Source organism: Athene cunicularia, assembly GCF_003259725.1.
Source record: "Athene cunicularia isolate RWA chromosome 3 unlocalized genomic scaffold, athCun1 chr3_part1, whole genome shotgun sequence".
NCBI classification, from domain to species: Eukaryota; Metazoa; Chordata; class Aves; order Strigiformes; family Strigidae; genus Athene; species Athene cunicularia.
Window position 1 is genome coordinate 27,896,945 of NW_020799097.1, and position 27,051 is coordinate 27,923,995.

The following is a 27,051-nucleotide window of genomic DNA, read 5'->3' on the forward strand; positions in this document are numbered from 1 at the left end:
TATATATATATATATATATATATATATATATATATATATATATATATATAAAAGTCGCTTCACATAGAGTATAAATTTAGTCGTGATCCCACTCTTTGAATGCTTTGTAAATCTTAGCTTATTAGTCCATTCAAAACCCCTGCTGGGAAAACAAGTAATATTCTTCTAATTTTACAAATGAGGGATTGGAGGAAGAGTGACATTACTTTAAATGTCTTCCCAAACACAGAGAGATTTAGCATGGGGTGTGTCTGTGTGTGTGTGTGTGTCTAGTTAAAAGCTAACATTGGATAATTCTTACTGCTGAGCTCAGACTATGTTTTTTTTGCATCGTCCAACCTTAGCAATGCATTTGGGAGGAGAGGTGGAGAGGGTATCTGTAGAGGGGAGGAAAGGTCTTTTATACTAAAAAAGTACGTACAAAAAGGAAACAAAACAAAGGGTAACCAAACCACACACATTCATACAGATAAATTATTATTATTAGTTCTTTAGCACTGACAATGTGCTTGACTGCTCACTGTATTATCCAAATGAATTGTGAGTACTGATTATACAAAAATTAAGTTATTTTTGATTATGCAATGCAGTCATTTTGACATCTCAGTAATGTCTCGTGATTTCTGTACTAATACAAAGGAAACTGCAACTTTGCATTACAGTGACATTTGCGTCACAGCTGCATGAATAAAACTATTTCTTTCAAGCAGCAATCCTTATGTAACCACTTACTGTAACTTCTCAGAATAATTTCCAGCAGTTCTCATTTTCACAGTGCTCTGGAATTCACCATGAAAATTTAGAGTAATTTATTAGTAGTACTAAATCAAGCATGACATCTCTGCTGAATATACTAGGGTCAGTCTGTAAGCTGACGATAGGCAGGTGTGCTCTATTATTTCAGTGAAAACGTCAGAGTGAGATTCACTCTGCCATCTGATGGTACAATGTACTGAAAAAAAAATTGGTAGGAAAAGATGGACTAGATTCTAATTAGTTATAAAACCAGATCATTACTATCAAAGAACAGACCTAGAAAATGGGCTGTACACATTGGAGCAACACTTTCTTTTCCTCTCATGCCCTCAGTTTCAAAGAAGTGGAACTATTCCAGCTCAGACACAGACTCGTTGGGGAGGTGCAAAGAGTACAGCTCTTCCTCATACTGCCTTGTGTGGCACAAGGTACTCCTTTATCTTGGTGCAGTGGGGGTTCCCATGGTGGTACAGCACCCTCTCTTGCCACTTTGATTAAGCCTCTAATTCAAAATCTCACAAAACTCTCCGTTTGAAGTGATGCATATGACAGTAGCAGATGCATAGTCTTGTCACATTAAGCAGACTGAAACTTAACACTGTGAAATATATTCAGGCACTAATCAGAAACTTCAGTATTGCTGTTAAACTGATCTGTGACTGTGATTGATTAGTTTTGTAATTTTGATCAAAATTGATCTGTCCAATTTTCTAGTCCTATTTCAATAAGTCAGACCGCACCCTCAAGTTACACAAATCCATTTATCTTGGTCTTTGTAAAAGCAAAGAAAGAAAAACAAGTATGTGGAAGTAATTTCTGAATTGTCAGTGACAGATTTTTTCTTTTGATTTCACATTTTTGCTGAAGATAGAATAGACCTTACCGTAGCTGTCATAAGCCTCTTCGCTTGTTCCATGACCATAGTCATAATATTCAGGCACACTGTAATAGGAATTCAGATAGTCATGTCACTATTATCATAGGTAACCAACTCAAAACAAAAACAGAGCACAGAAAGTAAAATGTATTTTAACACTTTTACATGATAGCACAGTCCAGCTACTTTCAGGGATACTGAGAATTTTAAAAATATGAAGGAAAATGTATCAGCTATTATACAGCACATCCTATTTGTTATCTACTGAACATAAACCAAATTTGATCCTAAGTATGTAAACCTGGGAGATGTGACAAACACTGACAGAAATTCTATTTGCAAAATTAAGGTCTGGAAAAAGATCATCCACTTTATTATTCACTATCCTTAAACTGCCAAAAGAGGTTTTAATCCCATTTATCTATAATTCCAAACATTTATGCAGTATCAAATTCAGCATAGTTTGTTTTCCCCAAAGCTTACTGTATTGTATTGTCTGGAACCTGTAATCTTTACCAAAAACACTGACAGGTTTTCAGCTTTGCTCCTGACGAAGAAAGTATGTTTTCACTGCTTGTAGAGAGAAACCCAATTCTCCACAGCCTTCTTCCTTATGCAGTTATTGGACACCCATGAAAAGTTTTATACAGTAATCAATAAAATGCATATTGAAATTGGTGAGGGTCAAGGAGTGGAAAATCAGACTTACAGTCTCAAATTCACTTTTTCACTATTTTCTGTTAATTAACAAAAATTATGTATGGTCATATTAACATGTTATCAAAAGATGTCAGATCATAGCTGCAACCAGATAAGCAGCAATTCTAAGCTATTACTTGGAGTGGACACTCAGAAAATTTTACCTCTGAAACATAATGAAATAGAAATGGCATTATTCACCTCTTTTACTTGACTTCTATTTTGGTTTTTGGTACCTAGTACCAAATTCAAGGTCAGACTACTGTTATCAGGTACCAAGTAGACATAACAGGAATCAGTCTCTGTCCAGAAAAACTTACAAACTCCATTAATTCTACTATACTGTGTTTTTTCCATCTGTAGTGAACCAAACAGAAAATGTAACACTTTCCCTGTTTTTAATTTTTTGTTGTTGTCACTTTTGTTTTTTTCTCCTTGGCCACTGTGTGAGAGAGACTTGCAAAATGAAGAGAAGCAGGCAATCAGATCAATATTGCATTAGTTATAATAGTATTGCTCAGGCAATTTTCCATATTGGATTATCATTTAAAAAATATTAGTTTATACTTGAAAGAGAAGCTTAGCTGACAGTGGGGTGTAAGTAAAAATATTTCACAAATGCAGTAGAGATAAACAAACAATCTGTAACAATTATTTTCTTAAACTAATTTTGACTTCTTGTTCACAAACTGTGTGTAATCAGATTTTTAATTTCTTAATAGCTATCCATAACTATTTTTGGAATAATTTCTGATAATAATTCATGTGCTGTAATTCACATGAGAGCACTGATTGCATGTATCTGATAACTAACAGTCAACCTGGTTTGCTTTGGGTCACGTCATCCTGACTGGCTAGGCATAGCTCTCATAGTCAGTTTTCAGGCACAAATATCTGTGGGGGTTTTTGAACTGAAAATTCAACTATAATTGTTGTGCATTAATTTTGTGATTTAGCCAGAAGCCATTCGTGTGAGTGCACAGTCCTCTGATGTCAGTATCTCAGACAGATGAAATTAATTTGCTAAAACAGTTGCAGAAAGTGGACATACAAGTGACAGAATGGAAATGAAGTTAATACTTCTGAAGATTTTTGCCAATGCCAACCAAGCTCTATAGAACATAATCTCTGCAGAGCATTACCTTCCAGGATAATGGGAGTCATCGAGTTGCTTGAAAATTAATTATCTAAATATATATACCCACCTGCTGAAGTGGTGCAAGAAACAAACAGGAGAAATAGAGCCTTTATTTGTTGAACATCCTAAGCATTCTGTATTATTTTGCAATTATTCTAGTTGCCAGTTAAATAAAATTATGAGATTATGTAAAGTGGACTAGAGAACTAGCCACATCAGAGTTAAATTATGTATCTAGTCATATCTATAGGGCTCATGGTTTAGACCTAAGAAATTACTTGCAGTGTTCAGAACTGATGACATACCATCCAGATCTAGCAGACAGTCATATAAAAAATCTTGTGTAATACCATTTAAGCAGCACCATTTTTTCATACTGACTGATTTTCTGGGTAGAGAAGGGTGTTGAACTAGTGAGTGGAGTTACAGGAGAAGGAACCTCAGAACTCTCATCTTCTGCCAGCAGATAAGATGCTAATGTTTCTTCTGAATACATTTTACAAAACAAAGGGACTGCATCAAAAGGTCAGCTTTAAAAGGAGTGCATTTGGAATCCAATCCAAAGGCCAATAAGTTATTAACAGCAGTTCTGCATTCAGTGGTCACTGGGTAGGTCCTTGAGCTATTACCATTAATATAACATTCAGCAAAACACAAGACTTACAAGAGCAGGTAAAAAATCTTTGCTACATTATTGTTGTTGTACGGTTTTATTACAGAAAAAACACACAATCATAGAGACAATAAGGATGTGAGACAAAAATCCTGCACAACGAACATTTTGAACTGAAATACCTTATAAACAGAACAAAAAGTTAACATACAAACCGTTAAAATAAGAAACAAGCTGTATTGCAATTGTAGAAAGGAAGTGATCTTTTATATACAGCATATTTGATGTCTGTGAGCACAGTACTTAACACATTTCTGAAAACACATAATTCATAGCACAATACATGATTGTGATCTACATTCTTCAACTTAATTTCCCTGAATAATATACATTTTTCACAGACTTGAGCTGAAAATGGTATTTCAAATTCCTTGCCACCTCATATTAGAAAGTTTTTTGAACAATACCTTAGCAAAGAAAATTTATTTCTTAGTATGAAATACCTGAGTTAAAACTCATATTTTGTCAGCTGGGCTGCTTATCCATTAGTCTGCTCTATTTTAAACCTTTCTGAATATTCACTATAATCTACTATATGCATTTATTTGTGAATATTTTCCTCTGTTTTTCAGCAAAGTGAACAATAAAGGATGTTTATAAAAAATGTGTTATAGAATACACCTTTACATACATAAGCTCTTTCTTTTAATTATTGAACTACAGAGAGATGCAGTTCGTTTGCATTATGCCCATCTGTGAAAGGAAACAATCAGCAAATGCATTCAGCATAAATAAAACTTGTTTATATAATTTTAAAGTTGTCAGACTGTTCCTGGAAAATACAGTGATCATGTGTTCTAGAAATCTCAAGCTCTCCTCGCAGTGCTAATTGGAAACAAGACACCGTAATCGGTCAGTAGCATACATTACGTTCAAGCAACATCAAGTGTAATTTACTTAAGAACATGTACCCACTTGAAAGCAGGATTTTAGAAATACATTTTATGAAGAAGATAGGATTAACTCATTACGAGCTTCTCAGATTTTACTCCTAAATTTTCAAAGCATTGCACTATAACTGCAGACTTCAGAAAAACAGAGGTTTTCATGTGCCATGGTAGACCCTAGTAACCTTCTGTATGTACCACTTATGGAAGAATCAATATAACTGTGACTATGAATCTTACAAGTAGGTTAACTATTTTTCTATCTCAAATGGCTTGCAATCTGAGAAGCTCTGATGTAATATTTCACTATCTATATGAAGCTTTTGCAACAAAGATGTATGGTTCTGTCCTCATACCTGTTCTCTGGGCAAGAAGATTAATAATACATATACTGTTAATCTTCATAATCATAACCTACTTACGCTTATTTTTAACTTAACTTTTGTTTTTGGTTAGTGCCTTTGAACCTGTTACTTTTAAAGATTCAGGATCAAAGTTTCCATAAACTTGCGATGTCTTCTTTTCACGCAGATAAAGCCAGATCAGTTCCAAAAAAAAAAAAAAGAAAACAAAAGATGTTCATTGTTTGAGAGATAAGGGCCCCCTAAGGTGCCTTCCAATCTGAATTATTTGGTGCTCCTATGATATGAGAAAGGCTCAAATACAGAGGCTCTGTATCTAAACAGAAACCTTAAAAGCCAACATATGCTTCTAATCTCTCCTAACTGGTAGTTTTTCAAACTGACATTAGCTAAGCAGAAATGATTTCCAGTTTGACTGTGTCAACACCCATGGGAAACCACACAGCTTGTTATCCAAAAGCCTGGAGAGGATGGTGCTTTAAGGTGGTTTGTGCAGAGAACCGCAAAGAAGCGTTAAGACTGAAGCCACAAAACCCTGACTCTTGGGTCAACAAGCCACATGGGGGAAGGGTGATGTTCACCACTCAGCGATCAGTGGTGTTAGGTATAGGAAATCACGATATTAATGAATAGGCTGCATTAGCCTTTGACCAATCTCTTCCTGCACCTGCGGGAAGCTGCTGGCAAGAGACCCCAGGTTAGCAACATTACCATCTGGTTTCCTGGCTGCTCTTACAGCTTCTGTAATGTAAAGCAGCAGAACATTGCAAGAACTGAAGAACATGAGTACTTCTTGTTCCCTCATGTTTTTGCGGTATTTTTGTTCTTCCTTTCTCTCCTTCTGCTCTTTGCTTTTACTTATTGAGAGATGCATCTAACTTTTGATTCTCTAATTATAGAGCACAAAATGTGGTTGAAGACATACAATGAGCCCACTACAGCCAAATCTGAAAGTACAAGAAAGGGTTAATCTGCTTTAAACACTGCTAACACTTGAATCCCTATAGGTGTGTGTTCTGTAGGCTATCCTGAAAGATCCTAGAGAAACTGAAAGCCATTGATTAAGACCTGTTGATCTAGATTTAACAGATATTTTTTTTCCTGTAAAGACATTATTATAACTTATGTCTCTTTTTTAACTGTGAGAATATATTCTAGAATATTATAGGAATCTTTTATTAGGAAATGTTTGAGAAAGAGCTAGTCAATTTAGAAAAGAGGCTTTGGATCAACCTTTGAGTTACAACTCAGCCTCAGGCTTTTGTGAAATACTTGAATTGGTCCAAACTAGGATCCAGCTGAAGCCAGTGAGATTCCACAGTTCAGGTGCATAATCAAACAGGTGAAAAACTTCCATGTTAGCCCTTGAAGAAGTAAAAATAACTTGAGAGACCTCCCTCTTTGTGTTAGCAATCAACAATGTGAGAATTAACCAATATTGTGGTTTAGGATTTGCACTCTTTGAAGAGGGATTCCCAGCCTTTGTCAGCTTGCAGTCAGCATCTATACTTTAGACAGATAGAGATGAATGAAGCTTTAGCACTCCTTATAGGTATATCCCAGTCTGGGTTAGCTTTAGACAACAGATTCTTGAGTCTAACACCCAGGATAATTCACAAGGATCCCTAGAGGTGGGATTCAGTATTTTAGACAATTCTCATTCTTTTTCACTTCCTCAAATGGATCCTTTGAGGTCTTGGTCTTCTATCTACTGTTATCTCCCTCTGTATCATTTCTGTTGAGTAATCGTCAGAGTTTACAGCTTTTATCAATAATTGATACAATCAAATACTCAGCTCCCATGCTGACAGGATCCTGTCTAATGCTCCTGCAGCCACTTTATGTAAGACTGCCTTTGTAAGGCTTCTCCCTCCTACATAAGAGAGGGAGCCAGCAGGATTTAACACATAGTTGGCCAAGAAAGAAAAGCTATTTACACAAGCAATATTCTTCTGCTTGGAAGAAAGGTGAGCAAGATTTGTATTCACGTGAATTGCAATATATGCAATTTTTAAAAAAATAGTATTTCATAATATTTCATAGTGTAAATGTGAATAAAGAAATAATCCTCCTAGGAATCTGAAACTTACTGGAACATCTCTATTTAACAGAGATCTATAGGAAAGATGAGAATTTTTCTGAATAAAGGAACTCCTTGCAGGATTAATCCTTAAATCACAAATATAGTCCTTTACTGAATACATCTTTAGAGCTAATGGAACAATATGGTGAACATTTTACTGGATAAAGTCTCTTTATTTCTGAAAGCTCAAGTCAGAGAGAATAATGTCTCTGTTATAATACTCTCTGTATTTATTTAATATCTTACAGCATGGCTGAAGTTAAACTAGATTTCATCTATCTCCAGCATTTTCCTATGTTTTCTTTCAGGCTACTGCAAATCTGAATTAATAAATAAAATAAATAACGAAGCCAGTAGAGTTATAAAAGTATAGCAGTGGAGAGCCATCATAATTGCAAGATGACTTTGGGTTCTGAAATTTCTGCAAAATCTGAAGTAAAACACATTCTGCCATTTATTTTCTACAGCCACAGATACTTGGGCATTTCTGTTCAAATATTCTCCATTCCACTGTACTTTTCTCAGAGACACAGAATTATGACTGTTTCAGAATATAATATGAAATGTCTGCAGACACAGTATTAACGACAGGAATGATGCACAGTTTTAGGAATCCTACCTGGTTTTAGAGGGAAAACTTTTTTTTCTATTTCAGAGTAATGAAATTTGATTTCATTTTGCTCATTGAATCAAATAAATGAGAAGTGGCATTTGAAAACAGTTTCTGATGATGAATGCTATAAGTGGATTTCTGTGAAGATACATAAAATATCATATTCCAGGCTTCCTAGCTTGATTGATTTCAACAGGTTGGAAATAAAATACAGGGAAATCTTTATTTATGAACAGGTGGATATAAGCACAAAGCCAAAATGAAATATGACAAAGTATAAATACAATGCATACTTGGTTAAAAAGTGAGAGTGCACAGTAGAGAAAATAATAATGAATACCCCATTTTACAAAGAACCAGTGTAACTACTCTACCTAGTGCAGTGTGGATTATGTTTATATATATATATATTTTACTATATAGTAATATTTTGATAGTGAGAGAGAAGTGAGTAAATTTCTAATCATATCACCAAAAGATTTAACCATGTGATGATCTACTATCTAAATGTTTCTATCTGATCATTGCTTTAAGCATTTACTAGTGTCATTCTACATTCAAGGAAGATCACTGACCTCTCTCAGCGTTTTCCTTCTGAATGCATCAGAACATATGAATCTGAGAAATTCCTTTTACTAAAGCTCCTCAGCAAGACACTAGGAAAGACTACAGTTGTGAGTTTCTCAGTGGCAACTCAATGGCAAGGTGGATGAAATATTCTGTAGGTATTTAGGTGAAATCTCACGATCACTTGCCCTTGTTCTTGTGGGAGAATTTAACTTCCCAGACATCTGCTGGAAACACAACACAGCAGAGTGGGACCAGTCCCGGAGATTCCTGGAATGTGTGGGAGAGAACTTCCTAACAGAGCTGTTGAGTGAACGGACCAGAGAAGGTGCCCTGCTGGATCTCCTCTTTGTGAACAGAGAAGGACTGGTGGGTGATGTGGTGGCTGGAGGATGACTAGGGCTCAGAGATCATGAAATACTAGAGATCTCTGTTCTTAGAGAGGCCAGGAGAGGGCTAAGCACAACTGACATCCAGGACTTCCAAAGGGCACCTTGTTTGGGCACCTACTTGACAGGATCCCCTGGGAGACGATCCTGAAGGGTATAGGGGCCCAGGAAGGCTGGGTGCTCTTTAAGAAGAAGTGTTAATGGCTCAGGAGATGCGGTCTCCACGTGCTGTAAGAGAAGCCAGAGGCACAGAAGACCACCCTGGCTGAACAGGGAGCTTTGGCTGTAACTCAGCCAAAGAGGGAGAAAAAGAGTTTACAACCTTTGGAAGGGACTAGTGACTCATTAGAAAGATGCTGTGAGGCTATGCAGGGCAGAAATCAGGAGGTCTAAAGTTCACCTGCAAATTAATTTGGCTTCAGCAATCAAGGACAAGAAGAAATGTTTATATGTCAGTAGCAAAAGAAAGTCCAGAGAGAGTCTCCATCCCCTGATAGACACAGGAGGAAACATGGTAACAAGGGATGAGGAGAAGGCTGAGGTGCTTAATGCCTTCTTTGCCTCTGTTTAATAACAAGACTGGTTGTACTGAGGGAATCCAGCCTCCTCAGCCAGAAGACAGAGACTGGGAGAATGACCCCCCTGCAATCCAGGAGGAGACAGTCAGTGACCTGCTGCATCACACAGACACACACAAGTCTATGGGACCAGACGGAATACACCCAAGGGTGCTGAAGGAGCTGGCTGGGGTGCTCGCCAGGCCACTTTCCATCATTTCCCAGCAGTCCTGGCTGACCGGGGAGGTCCCAACAGATTGGAAATTGGCCGATGTGACGCCCATCGATAAGAAGGGTCTGAAGGATGATCCAGGAAATTACAGGCCTGTCAGCTTGACTTTGGTGCCCGGGAAGCTGATGGAGCAGCTCATCCTGAGTACCATCACACAACACATGTGGGACAACCAGATGCTCAGGCCCAGCCAGCATGGGTTTATGAAAGGCAGGTCCTGCCTGACAAACCTGATCTCCTTCTACAACAGGGCGACCTGCTTATTGGGTGAGGGAAAGGCTGTGGATGTTGTTTAACTTGACTTTATTAAGGCCTTTGACACCGTTTCCTACAGCATTCTCCTGGCAAAACTGGCTGCTCAGAGCTTGGATGGGCACAGGCTTTGCTGGGTAAAAAACTGTCTGGATGGCCGGGCCCAAAGAGTTGTGGTGAATGGAGTTAAATCCAGCTGGCGGCCGGTCACGAGTGGTGTCCCCTAAGGCTCGATGTTGGGGTCACTCCTGTTTAACATCTTTATTGATGATCTAGACGAGGGGATCGAGTGCACCCTCAGTCAGTTTGCAGGTGACACCAAGTTGGGTGGGAGTGTTGATCTGCTCGAGGGCAGGGAGGCTCTGCAGAGAGACCTGGACAGGCTGGAGCCATGGGCTGAGCCCAACTGGAGGAGTTTCCATAAGGCCAAATGCCGGGGGCTGCCCTTGGGCCACAACAACCCCCAGCAGCGCTACGGGCTTGGGGAGGAGTGGCTGGAGAGCTGCCAGTCAGAGAGGGACCTGGGGGTGTTGATTGACAGCTGGCTGAACAGGAGCCAGCAGTGTGCCCAGGGGGCCAAGAAGGCCAGTGGCATCCTGGCTTGTGTCAGCAATAGCGTGGCCAGCAGGGACAGGGAAGGGATCTGACCCCTGTACTCGGCACTGCTGAGGCCGCACCTCGATTCCTGTGTTCAGTTTTGGGCCCCTCACTCCAAAAAGGACATTGAATGACTCGAGCGTGTCCAGAGAAGGGCAACGAAGCTGGTTCAGGGTCTGGAGCACAGGTCGTACGGGGAGCGGCTGAGGGAACTGGGGGTGTTTAGTTTGGAGAAGAGGAGGCTGAGGGGAGACCTCATCGCCCTCTACAGCTCCCTGAAAGGAGGGTGCAGAGAGCTGGGGATGAGTCTCTTTAACCAAGTACCAAGCAATAGGACAAGAGGGAATGGCCTCAAGTTGCATCAGGGAAGTTTTAGACTGGATATTAGGAAGCATTTCTTTCCAGAATGTGTTGTTAGCCTTTGGAATGGGCTGCCCAGGGCAGTGGTGGAGTCCCCATCCCTGGAGGTGTTTAAGAGTCAGGTCGACAGAGTGCTGAGGGATGTGTCGTAGTTGGGAACGGTCAGTGTTGGTTTAATGGTTTGACTGGATGATCTTCAAGGTCCTTTCCAACCTAGTTGATTCTGTGATTCTGTAACTCTAAGTCTTCATCTTAAGACTCTTCAGAAATATTTGTTCCCCAATTCTTTGGTATTCAATTAAACAGCCAAGGATCTTATTTCTACCCTTAGTATTTCTGCTATCTTTTGCTTGGAAATCCCTCCACAGCATTATAGCTGGGGATTCAGTTGGAGGGAGGGTAGATATTTGGACACCTTAGGGAACACTGAACAAGTGGTAGGTACAACACACTAGAGACATTAGTAAGAGATAGGAACTTACCAGATGTCTGCCAGGCTTCTCCACCCGCCCCAAATGTCTATCAGCTGGTAAGTAACTGATAGGTGTCATGTGAAGACTGAATCCAGAAATAGGGATCAGAACTTTGCTGTACAACAGCCATTTATTACTGGCAATGGTTTCCTCAACAAAAAAGTTTCTGCACAAAATGGAATATAAGAATCATTTCTGTCATTCAGGTAGAACCTTTTGAGGAATTTTGACTCAAAGATCTTTTAAGAATGCATAATTTTTTCAGCTGTATAACTCTAGCACAGTAACGTGCTGATCAGCTACTGGGACTTCTAGACTTTACAGTGATGCTAAGGATTGAATGCTCTTACATCACTTACAAGGATAAAGGTGGCTTCTAAACTGGGTGGTGTCAAGACAGCTGTCATATCAGTAGAAGTTATGAACAACCTGAATGCTGCTGCTATCTGCCCCTTAGATCCACAGTAGCAGGTTTTTAGCAGTCATTCTTGCAGATTCACAGCAGACTTATTATATTCTTCTCATGACTACAGATGTCAGTGAGAAGACTGACAAAATAGGTTCTGTGTTGTAACTTGCACTAACTATTGTATGTACCCTGGCACTGTTATAAGTAGTCTATCTCAATACTTGAAACCAAAATGAGCATCTAAGATAATTTATGCTTTACATGAGTTAGCCATTAATTTCCTTTGTATTAGCAGATAAAATTAATATAACTCTTCAGTCTCTTGAAACATTTGTATCTCAGATTTTTTTCCCCTAATTAATTTTTCCCCTTTTCAGCATAAATAAGGAAGCAGTCTAAACCAGAAGTTTCATCCAGTGCTGCACTATATTGTATTGAGATGTATTATAGTCTTGTTTGTTTATATTTGTGTATCTAGATGAAAATGCTAACTGTGAAAAATTAAGATCTGATATCTTTATTATGAGATCATCCTGAAGGAATGGACTAGAATTATATACTATAATTTAATATAGCATGAAAAACATGAAAGTTAGTAGCCTACTCTATTAAAAAGACAGTTATTTTTTTAGTTCTTGAAACACCAGATTTACTTTAATTGTTCTTAAAAGGATTTCTATTGGTTATAAACATACCACAAATCAAAATGGAGCTTGAAATGGGTTTACTTTCTTTTTACTTGTAATAAAACAGCTTCCTTTGTCCAGTTAGATTATGCCATGTCGTTATCTTGAAGTAAACCTAGTCATGCATGAATAAAAAGGGGAAAAGGTAACAGAAAATAGAGCTAGAAGGGACTTTAAGATGCCACAGATCATTTAATCTACCTATAAGCACACAAATTTATGTACATGATTCTTTACTGAAATTTGACTAATGAGTTTTAAAAGTTCTGGTGATAGAGATTACTAAACACTCTTAGTCCTGTGTTACTGTTCTTCACTCCCTTCTAACGTTAATACTAAATTTCTATTACTGGAACATAGGGACATAATTCTTTGCTGAATCCAAAAGGAGCTTGGAGAGAACTGTCCATTGGGTAGGGTTCATCAAAGAACATGTATGCCCAACAGAACTATGTACTGCTGTCTTTACTAGTGTACTAGTATGAAAGTGTAATTTTACTTGCAACACTGTTTGTGGAGACCTCATCTTTGGAAATTGATGTGCATACAAAGTCTTGATATGTGGAGATCGAGCAAGGGTGATCAGGATGAACTGGAGCTCAGGTAAGCATACACTGTTGATGTAAATAGCAAATGTAAATTTCCTGGAGATTCTTTGCTTTACTTCCTAAATAATTTTGCAGCATGTCTCTGCACTGAAGTGATTGTACTGTAAGCCACATAAGTGACACGGGCTGAACTGTGGTCAATGTTATATTCCTGCATATCAGATCAGAAATAAGTAAAGTGATCCCTAAACCCCCTGTACTAGCAGCCCACACTGCAGAGGGAACTGTAAACACAAGCTGCACAGTAGATAGCATGAACTTGTCAACAGAAACAAGAATAACCAGGGAAATAGTTTCTTTTCAAAGTCAGTAACTTCATATATTCAGTCCCAATGCTTGAATATGGTCTTGAAATTTTCAGTGGGTCTGAGTCATTATAAGAATGGGAATCACAATCGAAGAGCTTATTACAAGTTGAATTGATAGGTATTGCTATGAATATCACTGGGATACTACCACACTGACACAATCAGAGCAACTATCTGCCATAGTGGGAAAGTGGACATGCATAGGCAACATATATGCTCCAAAAGTTGTTTTTGTCATTATATTTTTGTTACTATAATAGCATTGAGAAACAGGAGCCCAATGGGACTTTGCATATGACAGCACAGCCAAAGGTATTAACAACAGATAATGATATCTTTTGAATTAAATGTAATTCAGCCAGATGAAAGCTATGCCTGTATCACGGTTTAACCCCAACTAGCAACTAAGCACCACGCAGCCACTCACTCACTCCCTTCCCTCTCCCCCTGGTTGGATAGGGAGGATAACTGGAAAGCAAAAAAGTAAAACTTGTGGGTTGAAATAAGAACAGTTTCATAACAGAAATGAAATAAAATTAAATCATCATCATCATCACAATAAGTAATAATAGTAGTAGGAATTAAAAGGAAGGTAACAAAAAGAGAGCGAAATAAGCCCCAAGAAAGACAAGTGATGCACAATGCAATTGCTCACCCTTTGCTGACTGATGCTCAGCCAGTCCCTGAGCAGCAATTGGCATCTTCTGGCCAGTTAATATACTGAGCATGACATTCTATGGTATGGACTATCCGTTTGGTTAGTTTGGGTCAGCTGTCCTGGCCATGCTCCCTCCCAGCTTCTTGTGCACCTCCTAGCTGGCAGAGCATGGGGAACTGAAAAATCCTTGACAGGATAAGTGCTACTTTGCAACAATGAAAACATCAGTCTGTTATCAACACTATTCTCACCCTAAAACCAAAATACAGCACTGTACCAGCTACTAGGAAGAAAGTTAACTCTATTCCAGCCAAAACCAGGACAGCCAGTGAAGTTGAATTTCTCTGATACTGCACCTTTCCTTTCTCTCCTCAGTCTTCTAACTTCATTTTGGCAGTTACACAACACAATGTGTGTAAGCCTTCAGATCATGTGAAACCTTAGAATTTATTTCAGATGCATTAATGACATCTTTATTTATGTTATGATTTAGAGTCTGTACTACCATTAATTTCTTAGAGAGGAAGTTCAGACATGATATGATCTGTAATATGCATTTCTTTATCAGAAACAGAAGTTTGGTTGTTTGCTTAGTTGATGCAGGATGAGTTTGCGCATGTGTTTGACAGGCTAAAAAGAAGTGCTTGCCCCAAAATGGGACATACCAGCATGGAATATGTGTCCAGAGGACTGTTACCTATAGTGTTACATAAACTATTTGCAAGATTAAGCACAAATATTTTGCCAAGAATTGCTTCAAGGCCCTAAATTTGGCTTACCATCATTAGCGAGGCTGGGTCCAGGCAGGCAGAAGAAATGGCCTTTACCTATGTCATCTTGTAGTTACATTATAGATAAAGATATGCCATGAGAAGGCCTATGTCACTGTGGGATGGCATCTGTAACAGTAATGTTTTGCACTATTTTCATCTATCTTTTATTACTGAATTATTTATTCTTCTTGTCAGTATGTTACAGGTTTTCTGATACTTTCAAGTCCATTTTCAGCCTAGGATGGGAGTCACAGACTATTCTTTCTTTAATAAACACCCACTCAGCAACTCATTCTGCAGCTGTACTTTGCTTTAACAAAAGCCAGACAGAACAAAAGACAGAACAAGCCAACCAACGAGCCCTGAAAGTCATTGCCAATATACCAACACAAAAACAAGACCTGACTGATGTGAGTGTTCATGCCTGACACTGTGGAACAGGGAAATTATACCAAACCTAAATTTTAAGCTTCAATGGACAATCATTTACTTTCTTTGCTTTTCCCTGTCAGGCACAATTGTTTACACTACATATGGTTGGATTGGTTCATCATGTGATTGGCCAGTCAGTCCCAGATGTCCTTAGTATCTCTTTTGGTTGTGAGACATGGTACCTTTGAAATGAAACTGCTGGTGCTGGCAAAGACACAAAGATGAGTTGAGGACTATAGATATGGTGGCAGAGCTGAAGATGGATGGCTCTGCTGACCATCATGTTTCTGAGCTGATTCATCAGCAACAGATCCACTTCTGCAAAATTATTCTGTTGGTGTTGGTGAGAAGTTTGTCACACTTTGCATGTGGTACAGTCTGATCCCCTACCAACCTCTGAGTAACCAGAGAGACAGATCTTTTAGATCCTCTCACAAAACTTTTCATCTTTTTCTCGTGGTGATCTAGTGTTCTCAGCCCATGAATCCTGGTTCAACAGATTTAAAAGTTCCTGCTAAGAAAATAAAAAAGCATATTATACTTTGAAAGCTAATAGGATTTTCCAACATCTTCTATGTTACAGCTGAGTTGGAATTGATACTTCTACCTTTTTGGAGTTTTGTTTTATGGACTTTCTTGTTGCCCTGTAAAAATCATATTTATTTCTTTCAATCAATATCTGAGTGGGAATGGAAAGGAATAGTGGTTGCCAACACATGTTTCCAACATGGTTTGAAGGTAAGAAGCCATTGAGAATATCAGTGTGCTCAAACTGCTAAGAATCATCAAAAAGCGGAAAAGCAGCATAACTTTACAGGCCTGCACAGGAACAACATCTACCTTAGTAATGGAAATTAGCCAGCATCTGATAGAATGGCTCACAGGTGAGGGTTGAGTCTAGCTATACACCTGTGCAGTGATAGTAATTTTGTTTAATGACAATTCTGTTAGACAACCAGAATATACTTATTACAAGTTTTTAAGTACCAAGTGTGAGGGGAGTGGAAAACTTAGATGGATACTAACTGGTTGCTGAGACGAGATGCTAATTTCTCTGAAGCTAAATGGCCAATAATGTACAAAAATCAAATTGCATAGCTAATGGTCTCTTTAAATCTTCAAAATGAGAAGTGTGTTGTTCTGAAAGTGCTCTCTTTTAAATCAGTAGACTACTTGCAGCATTCAGTGCCACTCAACATGGGTAAATATGACTGCATGTACTGCCATATATTACAGAAGCAAATGTTTTAGTTGCAGATTTTAAACAGATTAGGTATCCTGGAGGTAGCTCATGTTAGTAGAAAACATATCTGATGGCTAAACAGCTGTTTAATTGACAAAATAATGTGACTATAGGTTTTCTTTCTTGAGTCAAATTATCGCTGCCAGTTCTAGATTGATACACTCCTCACAAACTTGATATATTTGTCATTTAGTTACCTGGGACATCAACTTGCAAAGAAATTACAGGTTAATTCAGATGATACAAAGCAATGTCATAGCAGAGACATTTCAAACTAATTATTATTTTTACACCAGAGGCAATATCTCCTGTGACAATTCATTACTATAGCAAAAGATGGGCTGAATCTTTTTAAAAAAGTTGGAGTACATTTGACAAGAATATCTACCTAGACAATGACGTGATGGGTGCAGGTAGTAATGTATAATTACTTAAACTGCTGTTAAAGTTTAATTGATAGGGTTCACATTGAGGTGTGACAAATCCTTTTAAATATACTTCACTGGTTATAAAAGAGATTGCAAAGTATTTTTTATGAGCTCATGTGCCACTCACTATGGCCATTCCGGAGCTGAATATAATTCTGACAGGCACTTTCATCAGCAAAGTATTCAACAAAAAAGACAGTTAAATAAAAAGCAAGTTTGAGATCCTCTGGTCTTAGGAATGCAGAACTCTGTATGTATGTATGTATGTATCTCTTTATTGCCCAGTGAGAGTCACACTAACTCAGTTAAAATCTGTGTCTTTTTTTGTAAAAAATTAATTTGCCTTTCCACAATCTTAGATGTATACTTAGCAAATCATTAGAGCATTTTCTGAGTAATTGGCTGAAGCACCCTTTTATCCTTCAGTTTAACTGTGAAAAAGATGTCATTCCATACTTTATAAACATGAACCAACTGTCGAATTAATATATGAGTGCATGTGGTGTATACAAGAAGTGATTATTTTTGTTGCTTCATTTTAGTGACACAAATCATAAAAGATGTGAATGTAATTTTCCCCTTATTGCACACAGTAAGGACATAAAATAAATTTCCAAATTTGGTTGCTTTTATCAATTCTGAGAGTTGCTGAGAAAGTAGTTCACTGAAAACAGACAGTTTCAGCCTTACTTCAGGCATGCAATTCCCTTCTACAGTTTAGCTGGTGGATGCCCACCAGTGGTAGGTATTTACCACCATAATTTTTTTCTTTATTTCCTTCTTTTTTCCCCAAAACATTGTAAAAGCCACAAATATGAGATGCCCTTGACAACTTTTCACTAGTAAAGGAAAAAAACTGCACAAACAAGTTCAGAATATCAGATAGGAAAATGATGTAATCACTTGTTTTTTTAAAAATAATACACTTAATGTACAGTTTTAAAAGTATAGTTGCTTGCATTTTTGCTTACTATTAATAATTCTGTATATAAACTCTGTCATTATTAGTTTTTGACACCTTTTTTAACTACTGTGAGATTTTGTAGAATTTAATGTGGAAAATAAACCAGGAAATTTACATGAAAAGCTAAGAGAAAAAAAAAAGCATTCTTTGAAAATTAATGTAAAAGTACAAATGCTTACCTTTGTGTTTGGGTGGCATAACTGTTATCATATGCCTCATAGCTTGGATCATCATAGTCACCCCCATATCCATCATCGTATCCCTAAGGGAAAAATAGGACACCACAGATAAGAAGGGTGATAAATCAAAGCATATTATCAAGCTGTCACAGTAACTTTCATCAACACATATGTGCCATGTTTGCCCAGTATTATGTAAAGCACTCAGTCTACTGATGGGGACTGTGAATCATGAAGGGCAACATGTACATTGCAAGGATAAAGAAATCAGTGACTCATTAAGAACTCATTTCATTTATTGATAAACTGTGGTATAGTCCAAACAACAGTGCTTTGGTGGGATCTATGTAGAATACAGATGAATGATAATGAAAAAAATAATTTCCTAGCAATTTGTTATATAAACGGTTTCATAAATACCTATAGGTGAAATAAGCATATGGCAGGAAAAATGTATTGACTGTACAACATTATTAAGAATGTTATTGTGATAAGATCATACTATTCAGTCTATTTAAAAAAAAACCACCAAACAACCTGTGAGAAACAATATTTGGGCATGTTTTAAAGGAAGTAATGGGTTATGATTTTTATACATAACTTAGAATAAGCATCGTTTCCTTCACGGAACATCCCACTCTTTTTAAAAGCATGCTTTTTTGTGACGAGTTAATGAGCACTTTAATACAGGTTCCTCCCATCTCACTTGAGGGTTCTAACTCTTAACTGAAGGGCTCAGACAAATGCTCAGTCTGCCTAAGCTAGAGAGACACATGTAACTTCAGAAGGTGGTTCAACTCATCTAATGACTGAATCGTCCACTGAGGGAGCCATGGGCAATTATGATCCACTGTAGTTGCCTCTGAACCAAAGAGTGTTCAGGAACCAGACAATAAATAAATAAATAGATTATCCAGGAGATAACTTTTGATATGTTCTTTTCAAATGACAGGATAACAGAGTAAGCAAGAAATGCTGTACGGAAACTTTTTTTTTTTCTCTATAAATTTTGGGAGCCAATATTTTTAGTTAAACATAAACTGAACATTTCATAGTCACAAGAAAGTTTGTCCGTTATGGGAAGTGCTAGAGGAAATAGGGACCTTAAAAATCTTTGACTCAATATTAATTACAGCAGAGGGCATCCCTCCACAAGCTATGCAAAGTTTAGTTAGATTGGGGTAGATGGGACAGCATGAGGCAGTTCCAAAATAACAGCAGTCCCATAAACAATCACTCTGCTACACCATCATAACCACACAAAGTAGAGTGTTAAGTTTGGTACTTCATTATTTCTGCTTATTAAACTCCATAATGGTATTGAACTGGACTTCACTGGTCCTCAATGATTTAAGGAAAACATTCAAAGGAGGAAACATTCAGTTATGTCTCCTTCGGTTAAGCATATTAAATTTGCCTGTCCTTTTGGTCTCCTACCCAGCAGTGAGGGTGAGCGTGGATTCCAGGTGGGAAACCTCACCCCTGGGGTGCTGCATGGCCTGAAGGAAGGACAGAACTTTGGATGGTGACTCCACTTCTCAGGCACCCGTGTCAGCTTGCAGTAAGGGAAAGCTTTTCTGGGCAGGAGGGATGCTCCTGTTTTGAGACTGCAGATGGCCTCCCCCAGAATCTGAAGACTACACACACCTTGACATCTTCCATTTCAGGTGGAAGTGCACCAGTTTGACTTGCCTTCATTAGTACAAACTCATAGGAAAAAGTACAGTTAAATACATATCCCTGCAGACTACAATGATATATTTAACATTCTATAGCTAAATACACAATCTTGCTTCTGGGGACAGGATGAGAGAAACAATGAACCACAGGAGACAAATGATAGTCACATCAGTTAGTATGCTACTGGGCAGGACCCTGCTACTGTGAAGATGAGAGTGATCCAAGTTCCTATATAAAGCTGAATAGCTGGAGGAAAGACATTTCAGCATGCTTACCCACCATATAAGAGAACAGGAAAAGCAACAATTACAAATTAGCTCTCTTAGTTTCTTGATGCCTGAGGTGGATCAACATTCAGCACCATCAGGGCAGAGAATACTTGTTCCCATTTGACATTTCTGTGGTTTCATGTTATAGATTTTAACAGCTTCCCTAAAGGCTCAGAACAGGTCAATACGGTGCAAATGATTCAAGCGGAATGGTTGGAAAACAGAGACAGATTAAAAATCACAATGTATTTTTAATAAAGAAAATGTATTTTTGGATATTGTTCTCTTATTTGTGTCAATCTGTATGAGAACTATCTTCTAATCCTACAGGTGAACTATTTATCTAAGGTACATACTAGCATTTTTCCAAAATTTAATATGGTGTATTGTACACAGACACCCTTGTCCCAAAGAAGCCTTTAGGCATCTAGAATTGAGATCTAAAATAGCTTCTTTCATATCCTTGAAGTGCCTCAAACTCACTGTGCGTCTTTCTTCTCTTCAGCCTTCAGCTCCCCATCACCTAAAACTTTAATGTTTGAAAGTATTTCCTGCATGCACATTTTGAGAGATGAAACGCCCAGCTGCCATGTAGACCCTGTTAAGACCCAGAAGCTATGAGTGTGAGGACATTCAAATTCACATATTCTGTGCTATGTGTGTGATGAAGACAGTACCCCCACGAACAGTTCTGTATAAATCCAGACACCAGAACCCAGGACACCCTCTCCAAATGCAGTGCAATCTTTTACTTGGCAGTAGTCAGACACTTTCATGCACTCTCTAGGTCTATTGTCTCTGTATTAAAAACCAACCAACCAACCAACCATATTAAACTGATAAACATTCTGTATATGTATGCTGATAGGAACAGAGCTGTCCTCTTAGAGAATCCAAGTTCCTAGTGTTGTATCCTCAACTCATTGAAGGAAAAAGGATTGGTTACCCATGCTGTCAGTGTTTTGAATATGACATTTTTTCTTCTATAATTTCTACAATTTTATTTATTTCACCAGAAATCTTAACATATATATGTATAACACTTAGAATTCCATTCTGCATGTAATGCCTTTTAATTGATGTGTGTGCTTTTCAAGGAGATCTATCACAGAAAAGTGACTTTGGGCCTGATCTGATCAATCTCTGCCACTGCAGAATCCATCTCCACATTCATCAGAACATTAGAAAACTTGTATGAAATGTTGATAGGGTCAAATCACCCAGTTTCAGTGAAGTGGAAGAAAGCGTTGCCCTAAATCTTCAGAGTTCTTTGAAGAGGTTAGTGAGGGAGCAGATAAACAGGGCCCAAGGGAAACAGGTTCCTTTGAACTCCAAAAAGTTACTGATGGGGTTTGATTCTCAAGGCTATCCAAGGGACTGGGGTTGGTTGCCTGGGAAAACTCTTTTCCTGTGTCCTTTTGCTCATGGTAGCTGCCACCACCATTCAGAAAAAAAGCTTATATTTAAGGATAATATTCATGATATGTAATTATTTATAAATTTTATTTTACTTTCTATTTATTTTTATATTTATGTTTTAATATTATTTTATTCATTATATATATCATATTACTGTATTAAAAGTTTATATTCAAGTACTGACCAGTCTTTCCCCATAACATGAACAGAGGAAACACTTTTAGAATAACACATGAAATTAGCACTGGGAACACTCACTTCAGGAGCAAATATGCGCTACTCTACCACTAATAAAGAAAATTATAGTCAGGGGAAAAAGGAGTGCAGAAGAAAAAAGGGATATATTTGGAAAAAAAGGCTTATATTCTATTACTTAAGAAAAAATTAAGTATCCATTTGATTCAACACCCAAGATATCATTGAGAAAGAGTTATTTGATTTATTTAGATTTACTCAAATCCTGTCCAAGTTTCAGATGCTTAAACAAATATTAGAAATACAAACAAAATAATAACTATCATCAGTAAGAAGGGTATCATAATCTAATGCAGTCTGATCTCTTTAAACATGAATTTCCTACTTAATGTTAAAGTCCTATTTCAAACAATAACAGCCAAATGCACCAAGTTTAAATCACCTCTTAGCCTTAGAAAGTAGGGTTTTCACAGCATGCTCTGAAAAATGGTAGGTTTCAGCTCTAGAAAACCAAGAAGGAAAATAATTCTAATAAAAACTGCCCTACTCATAATATTTTACATATGTCCTGTTACATGATAAAGTATATTGTAAGGAAGTCAAAACTATTCCGTTTTTCATAGAAGATAGCCCAACTCTTCTTAAGTAGCAAAACACAAAATAACTAGACTTTTTTTTTAAAAAAAGCAAACCACAAACAACAGTAAGTCAAAGTGAGTTATGCAACTCTGTACTTTACTTGGCAAATATGTGAACAAGAAAAATGGCTGCAGCTGAAGAACCAAGGGTAGCCCTTCTGCTTAGCTGCATCCAGCAGTACATGAAAATTAGTACTGTACCTCAGAGAATGGGAGGGTATAAAAATCCACCTCTAATTGTAACTCTAAGTAAAACCAGTTGTTTCTTAGTAAAAGGGGCCTTTGCATGGTTTCCACTATTTTCTTCTCCTTGCTTCTGTAAATCTACAAATGCTGTCTCACTCTCTTTTCTGTTGTGATTTGGTCACATTCATATTTTCTCACATGTCCATATCACCTTAGCTTAGAAGGCTAGAAGTCAGTTGTCTACCACTAACCTAATGGCAGATTCCCATAAGAATCACAGGGTAGAAATAAAACATTTTGATAGGGTAATTCATCCCACATACTTCTGATACCTGTTGGAGGACAAGTTGAATTGCTCTCTAAATGAGAACTTTCTTTCCAATGACTATAAAGGGAGCCTGGGACAGATGAGTTAGAATTAGATAACTAATCTTTAGGTATGTAAGTTAGTTAATTGTTTGAAGGAATTTATTGCTCAGAGAAGGCTGAGCTTGTAAAAAATCAGTGCTGTTAAACTTAATCTTGAAGGAACCTGAGACCCAGAATTCAATCAGAATGCTGTAAATGATCCATGGGGATGGGTGGGCATGTACGAATAGCATCTCAAACAGGTGGCACTCTCATCAGAGATCTCAGGTTAAACAGCCTAGCATGCAACTGACTACACACCAAGAACTCAGGAAATGCTAGCAACTATGGGAAATCTTAAATCCAGATCCTTTTACTGTATATGAAACACTAGAGAGGAAATGGAGAAATACACCTGGTAAGTGTTCTCCTTACAGATGTATGACTCATGCCCTTGGCTAGTCATATAGCCTGTGTGGCTTCACAAATCTTAATTTTTTTCCTGCAAGGAGCATTTAAGGTAATTAAATTATGTCACAAAGAAATGGCAATTTTAACCAAAGTTAAAAGAGATCACAGCTATTATACTTGGACCTGTATACTGTCACCTCCTTCTTAGCTTGTTCCATTTAAAAAAGCAGCAGATAGTGCCAACATTGTGTGTTCACAACAATTTGTGGCGCTGAGCTGGCTGAGCCTCTCTAGAGTGCTGTAAGGGGGAGTACTTGCCTTCCCTCACAGTCATCCTTATGAGTGTGGTGATTAGTCCCGAAGTCATTCTAAGATGGGGGCAGCTCGGAGTAGATGTAGAAAAACACATATCAATATATTAATCTTATGTAATTTAGACAAATGACAACTTCTCTCTACTGACTACAAAGAGGGGTAAAAACTGTAATGGCTTTAGATTTGGACTATTCAATGTTGAAAACCTGCACTTAGAGCAAATGAATCTCACTGAAGTACCTGGAAAGTTAGCGTGCTGCTGAGCAAGGATTCGCAGAATTGCATTTTATGTATAGAAACTGAAATTCTGAATAAATCATCCTATAAATATGTATGTCTGCTATCATAGCTGGCCATGGGATCTTCAGCTATAACTTCAGGGTCAGAAGAAAGAGAAACTACATATTATCAGTTTGATAAGGATGATCTATATCCTCTGCACTAGTGAGACCTACCAAGTGTTTTGAAGACAAATTCAAAGACAACTGACATTATATCCACCAAAATGATAAATAGCAATATTAATAAAAAGAATGCTGGAATTAAAATGGAAATACTAATCAGTTGAAAAATCAGAGCTCTAGGTAATGGACTTCATAAATGCAATACATGAACTAGAGTCCACAGAGCTGAGACCATAGATCGAGGGGATCGAGTGCACCCTCAGTCAGTTTGCAGGTGACACCAAGTTGGGTGGGAGTGTTGATCTGCTCGAGGGCAGGGAGGCTCTGCAGAGAGACCTGGACAGGCTGGAGCCATGGGCTGAGGCCAACTGGAGGAGTTTCCATAAGGCCAAATGCCGGGGGCTGCCCTTGGGCCACAACAACCCCCAGCAGCGCTACAGGCTTGGGGAGGAGTGGCTGGAGAGCTGCCAGTCAGAGAGGGACCTGGGGGGGTTGATTGACAGCCGGCTGAACAGGAGCCAGCAGTGTGCCCAGGGGGCCAAGAAGGCCAATGGCATCCTGGCTTGTGTCAGCCATAGCGTGGCCAGCAGGGACAGGGAAGGGATCTGACCCCTGTACTCGGCACTGCTGAGGCCGCCCCTCGATTCCTGTGTTCAGTTTTGGGCCCCTCACTCCAAAAAGGACATTGAATGACTCGAGCGTGTCCAGAGAAGGGCAACGAAGCTGGTGCAGGGTCTGGAGCACAGGTCATACGAGGAGCGGCTGAGGGAACTGGGGGTGTTTAGTCTGGAGAAGAGGAGGCTGAGGGGAGACCTCATCGCCCTCTACAGCTACCTGAAAGGAGGGTGCAGAGAGCTGGGGTGAGTCTCTAATCAAGTAATAAGCGATAGGACAAGAGGTAATGGCCTCAAGTTGCACCAGGGAAGGTTTAGACTGGATATTAGGAAGCATTTCTTTACAGAACAGGTTGTTAGGTGTTGGAATGGGCTGCCCAGGGAGGTGGTGGAATCCCCATCCCTGGAGGTGTTTAAGAGTCGGGTCAACATAGCACTGAGGGATGTGGTGTAGTTGGGAATTGTCAGTGTTATGTTAATGGTTGGGATTCAAGGTCTTTTCCAACCCAGACGATTCTGTGATTCTGAGACAACCCAGAGTAGATGTGCTTGCTAGAGGCAATGAAGTAATGTCAACACATTTGACCACTTAATGAAATCAGTCTTATTCTTCACATACCAGCAATAGGAAACACCTTTATAACTGAATGGCAAAAAATATAGAAGTGAACATCTTTCACATACTCATGGAATTATAATTGAAATTTCAGTATAATCAGTCACAGAGATTTCGCAAATTTGAAGCAGAGAACATAAATGAGGTATTCATGTCCTCATATTTTAGTGCTTTAAATAAACCTCATGTTGAACCATTAAGGTAATAAGGATGAGTCAAACTAAACAAGTTTACTACCCAGAAGTCCTAAAATTGATTGTATGCAATATAAAGATAGGGCAGGGACCACTGAAGCAAATAAGCTGTGCAGTGGCAAAGCAGTCACAATAAAACAGAAACTCAGATCCTTCAAGAAATTGATATGTACTCTCCTAAATGTAGGTTTCTTCATTTTATTTCCCTATTTTTTTCTGTAGTTTTTCAACTAAATGCAAAATGAATGAATAACATTTAAAATACATTTTGGTGTACTGAAGAAGATAATCAGAATGGAATGAAAATGTAAAAGAAAATCTAATAGAAATTGGACTTTTCTTATTCTTTCCATATTTGCAAGTCTGTAGCCTACAGCATAATTTGCTGCCACAATTATTATAGTACAACATTCATCTGACTAACATCTTTATTTCTTCAAATCCTTCTGTTAGCTCTCCTATGCTCATGAAGTCACATTAAAACTTCTAATATACGTGTCAAAGCTCTGTATAATCAGCTGCTGCTTACATCCATTTGTTGTACTTTCCCTGTCCCCTAACCATCAGTACTGAAACCATTTCCTCCCTTATTTAACTTCTGTGTTTTTTTTCTCATATTGCCTCTCCTTATGGAATAGCATCCTAACCTCAGTGTCACTCCTTTACTCAGTTCCCATTGCACAAGAACGTCTCACAGAAACATCTCTTTCTTCCAATATTATTTTAGTAAAATATTCCAAGATATCTTGTGTATCTGCAATAAGTTGCATTTTTTAACTTGCCTATGATTCTGAGATCCCTGAAGAAATGTTTTTTTAATTGTTACTTTTACTTGTCATGATTTAACTCCAGCCAGCAACTAAGCACCACACAGCCTCTCACTCATCCGCCACCAGTTGGATGGGGGAGACAATCGGCAGAGTTAAAATAAGAAAACTTTTGAAATTAAAAAAAAAAAAATCTAACAAAAAGGAAAATAACAAAACCCAAGAAAAACAAGTAATGCAAATGAAAAACAATTGCTCACAACCAACCAACCAACCAACCAACCAACCAACCAACCAACCAACCAACCAATTCCCAGCCTGTTCCTAAGCAATATCTCCCTGGCCAGCTTTCTCCTCAGTTTATATGCTGAGCATCACGTCATACGGTATGGAATATCCCTTTGGCCAGTTTGGCCCAGCTGTCCTGCCTGTGTCCCCTCTCCCATCTTCTTTTCCTCTGTCCCTCCCCTCCTCCTCTCTGGCAGAGCAGCATGAGAAGCTGAAAAGTCCTTGACTTAGCGTAAGCACTGCTCATCAACAACTAAAACATCAGTGTGTTATCAACATTATTCTCATACAAAATCCAAAACACAGCACTATACCAGCTACTAGAAAGAAAATGAACACCATCCCAGCTGAAACCAGGACATTACTGATGACTTGTACTGCTTTACATAGTACTTGAGTGATAATATATTACAGTAGCAAGTTGCACTGGTGACAATATATCACAGAAATGGCATTTAAATGAAAGATTTATTTTTCCTGTGAACTGAAATGAATAGAGTAGAA

At 38.2% G+C, this 27,051-nt stretch overlaps 1 protein-coding gene across 1 annotated transcript in view; it reads right to left on the bottom strand.

Annotated features, from left to right (window-relative positions):
• Nucleotides 1–27,051, bottom strand: part of KHDRBS2 (KH RNA binding domain containing, signal transduction associated 2) — a 292,281-nt gene that overhangs the window by 16,635 nt on the left and 248,595 nt on the right. The window contains exons 7-8 of the mRNA XM_026844066.1: nt 18,204–18,286; nt 1,640–1,698 (exon numbers count right to left, since the gene is read on the bottom strand). Of these exons, the coding sequence (XP_026699867.1) occupies nt 1,640–1,698; nt 18,204–18,286 (142 nt within the window). The remainder of the gene's footprint in view (nt 1–1,639; nt 1,699–18,203; nt 18,287–27,051) is intronic.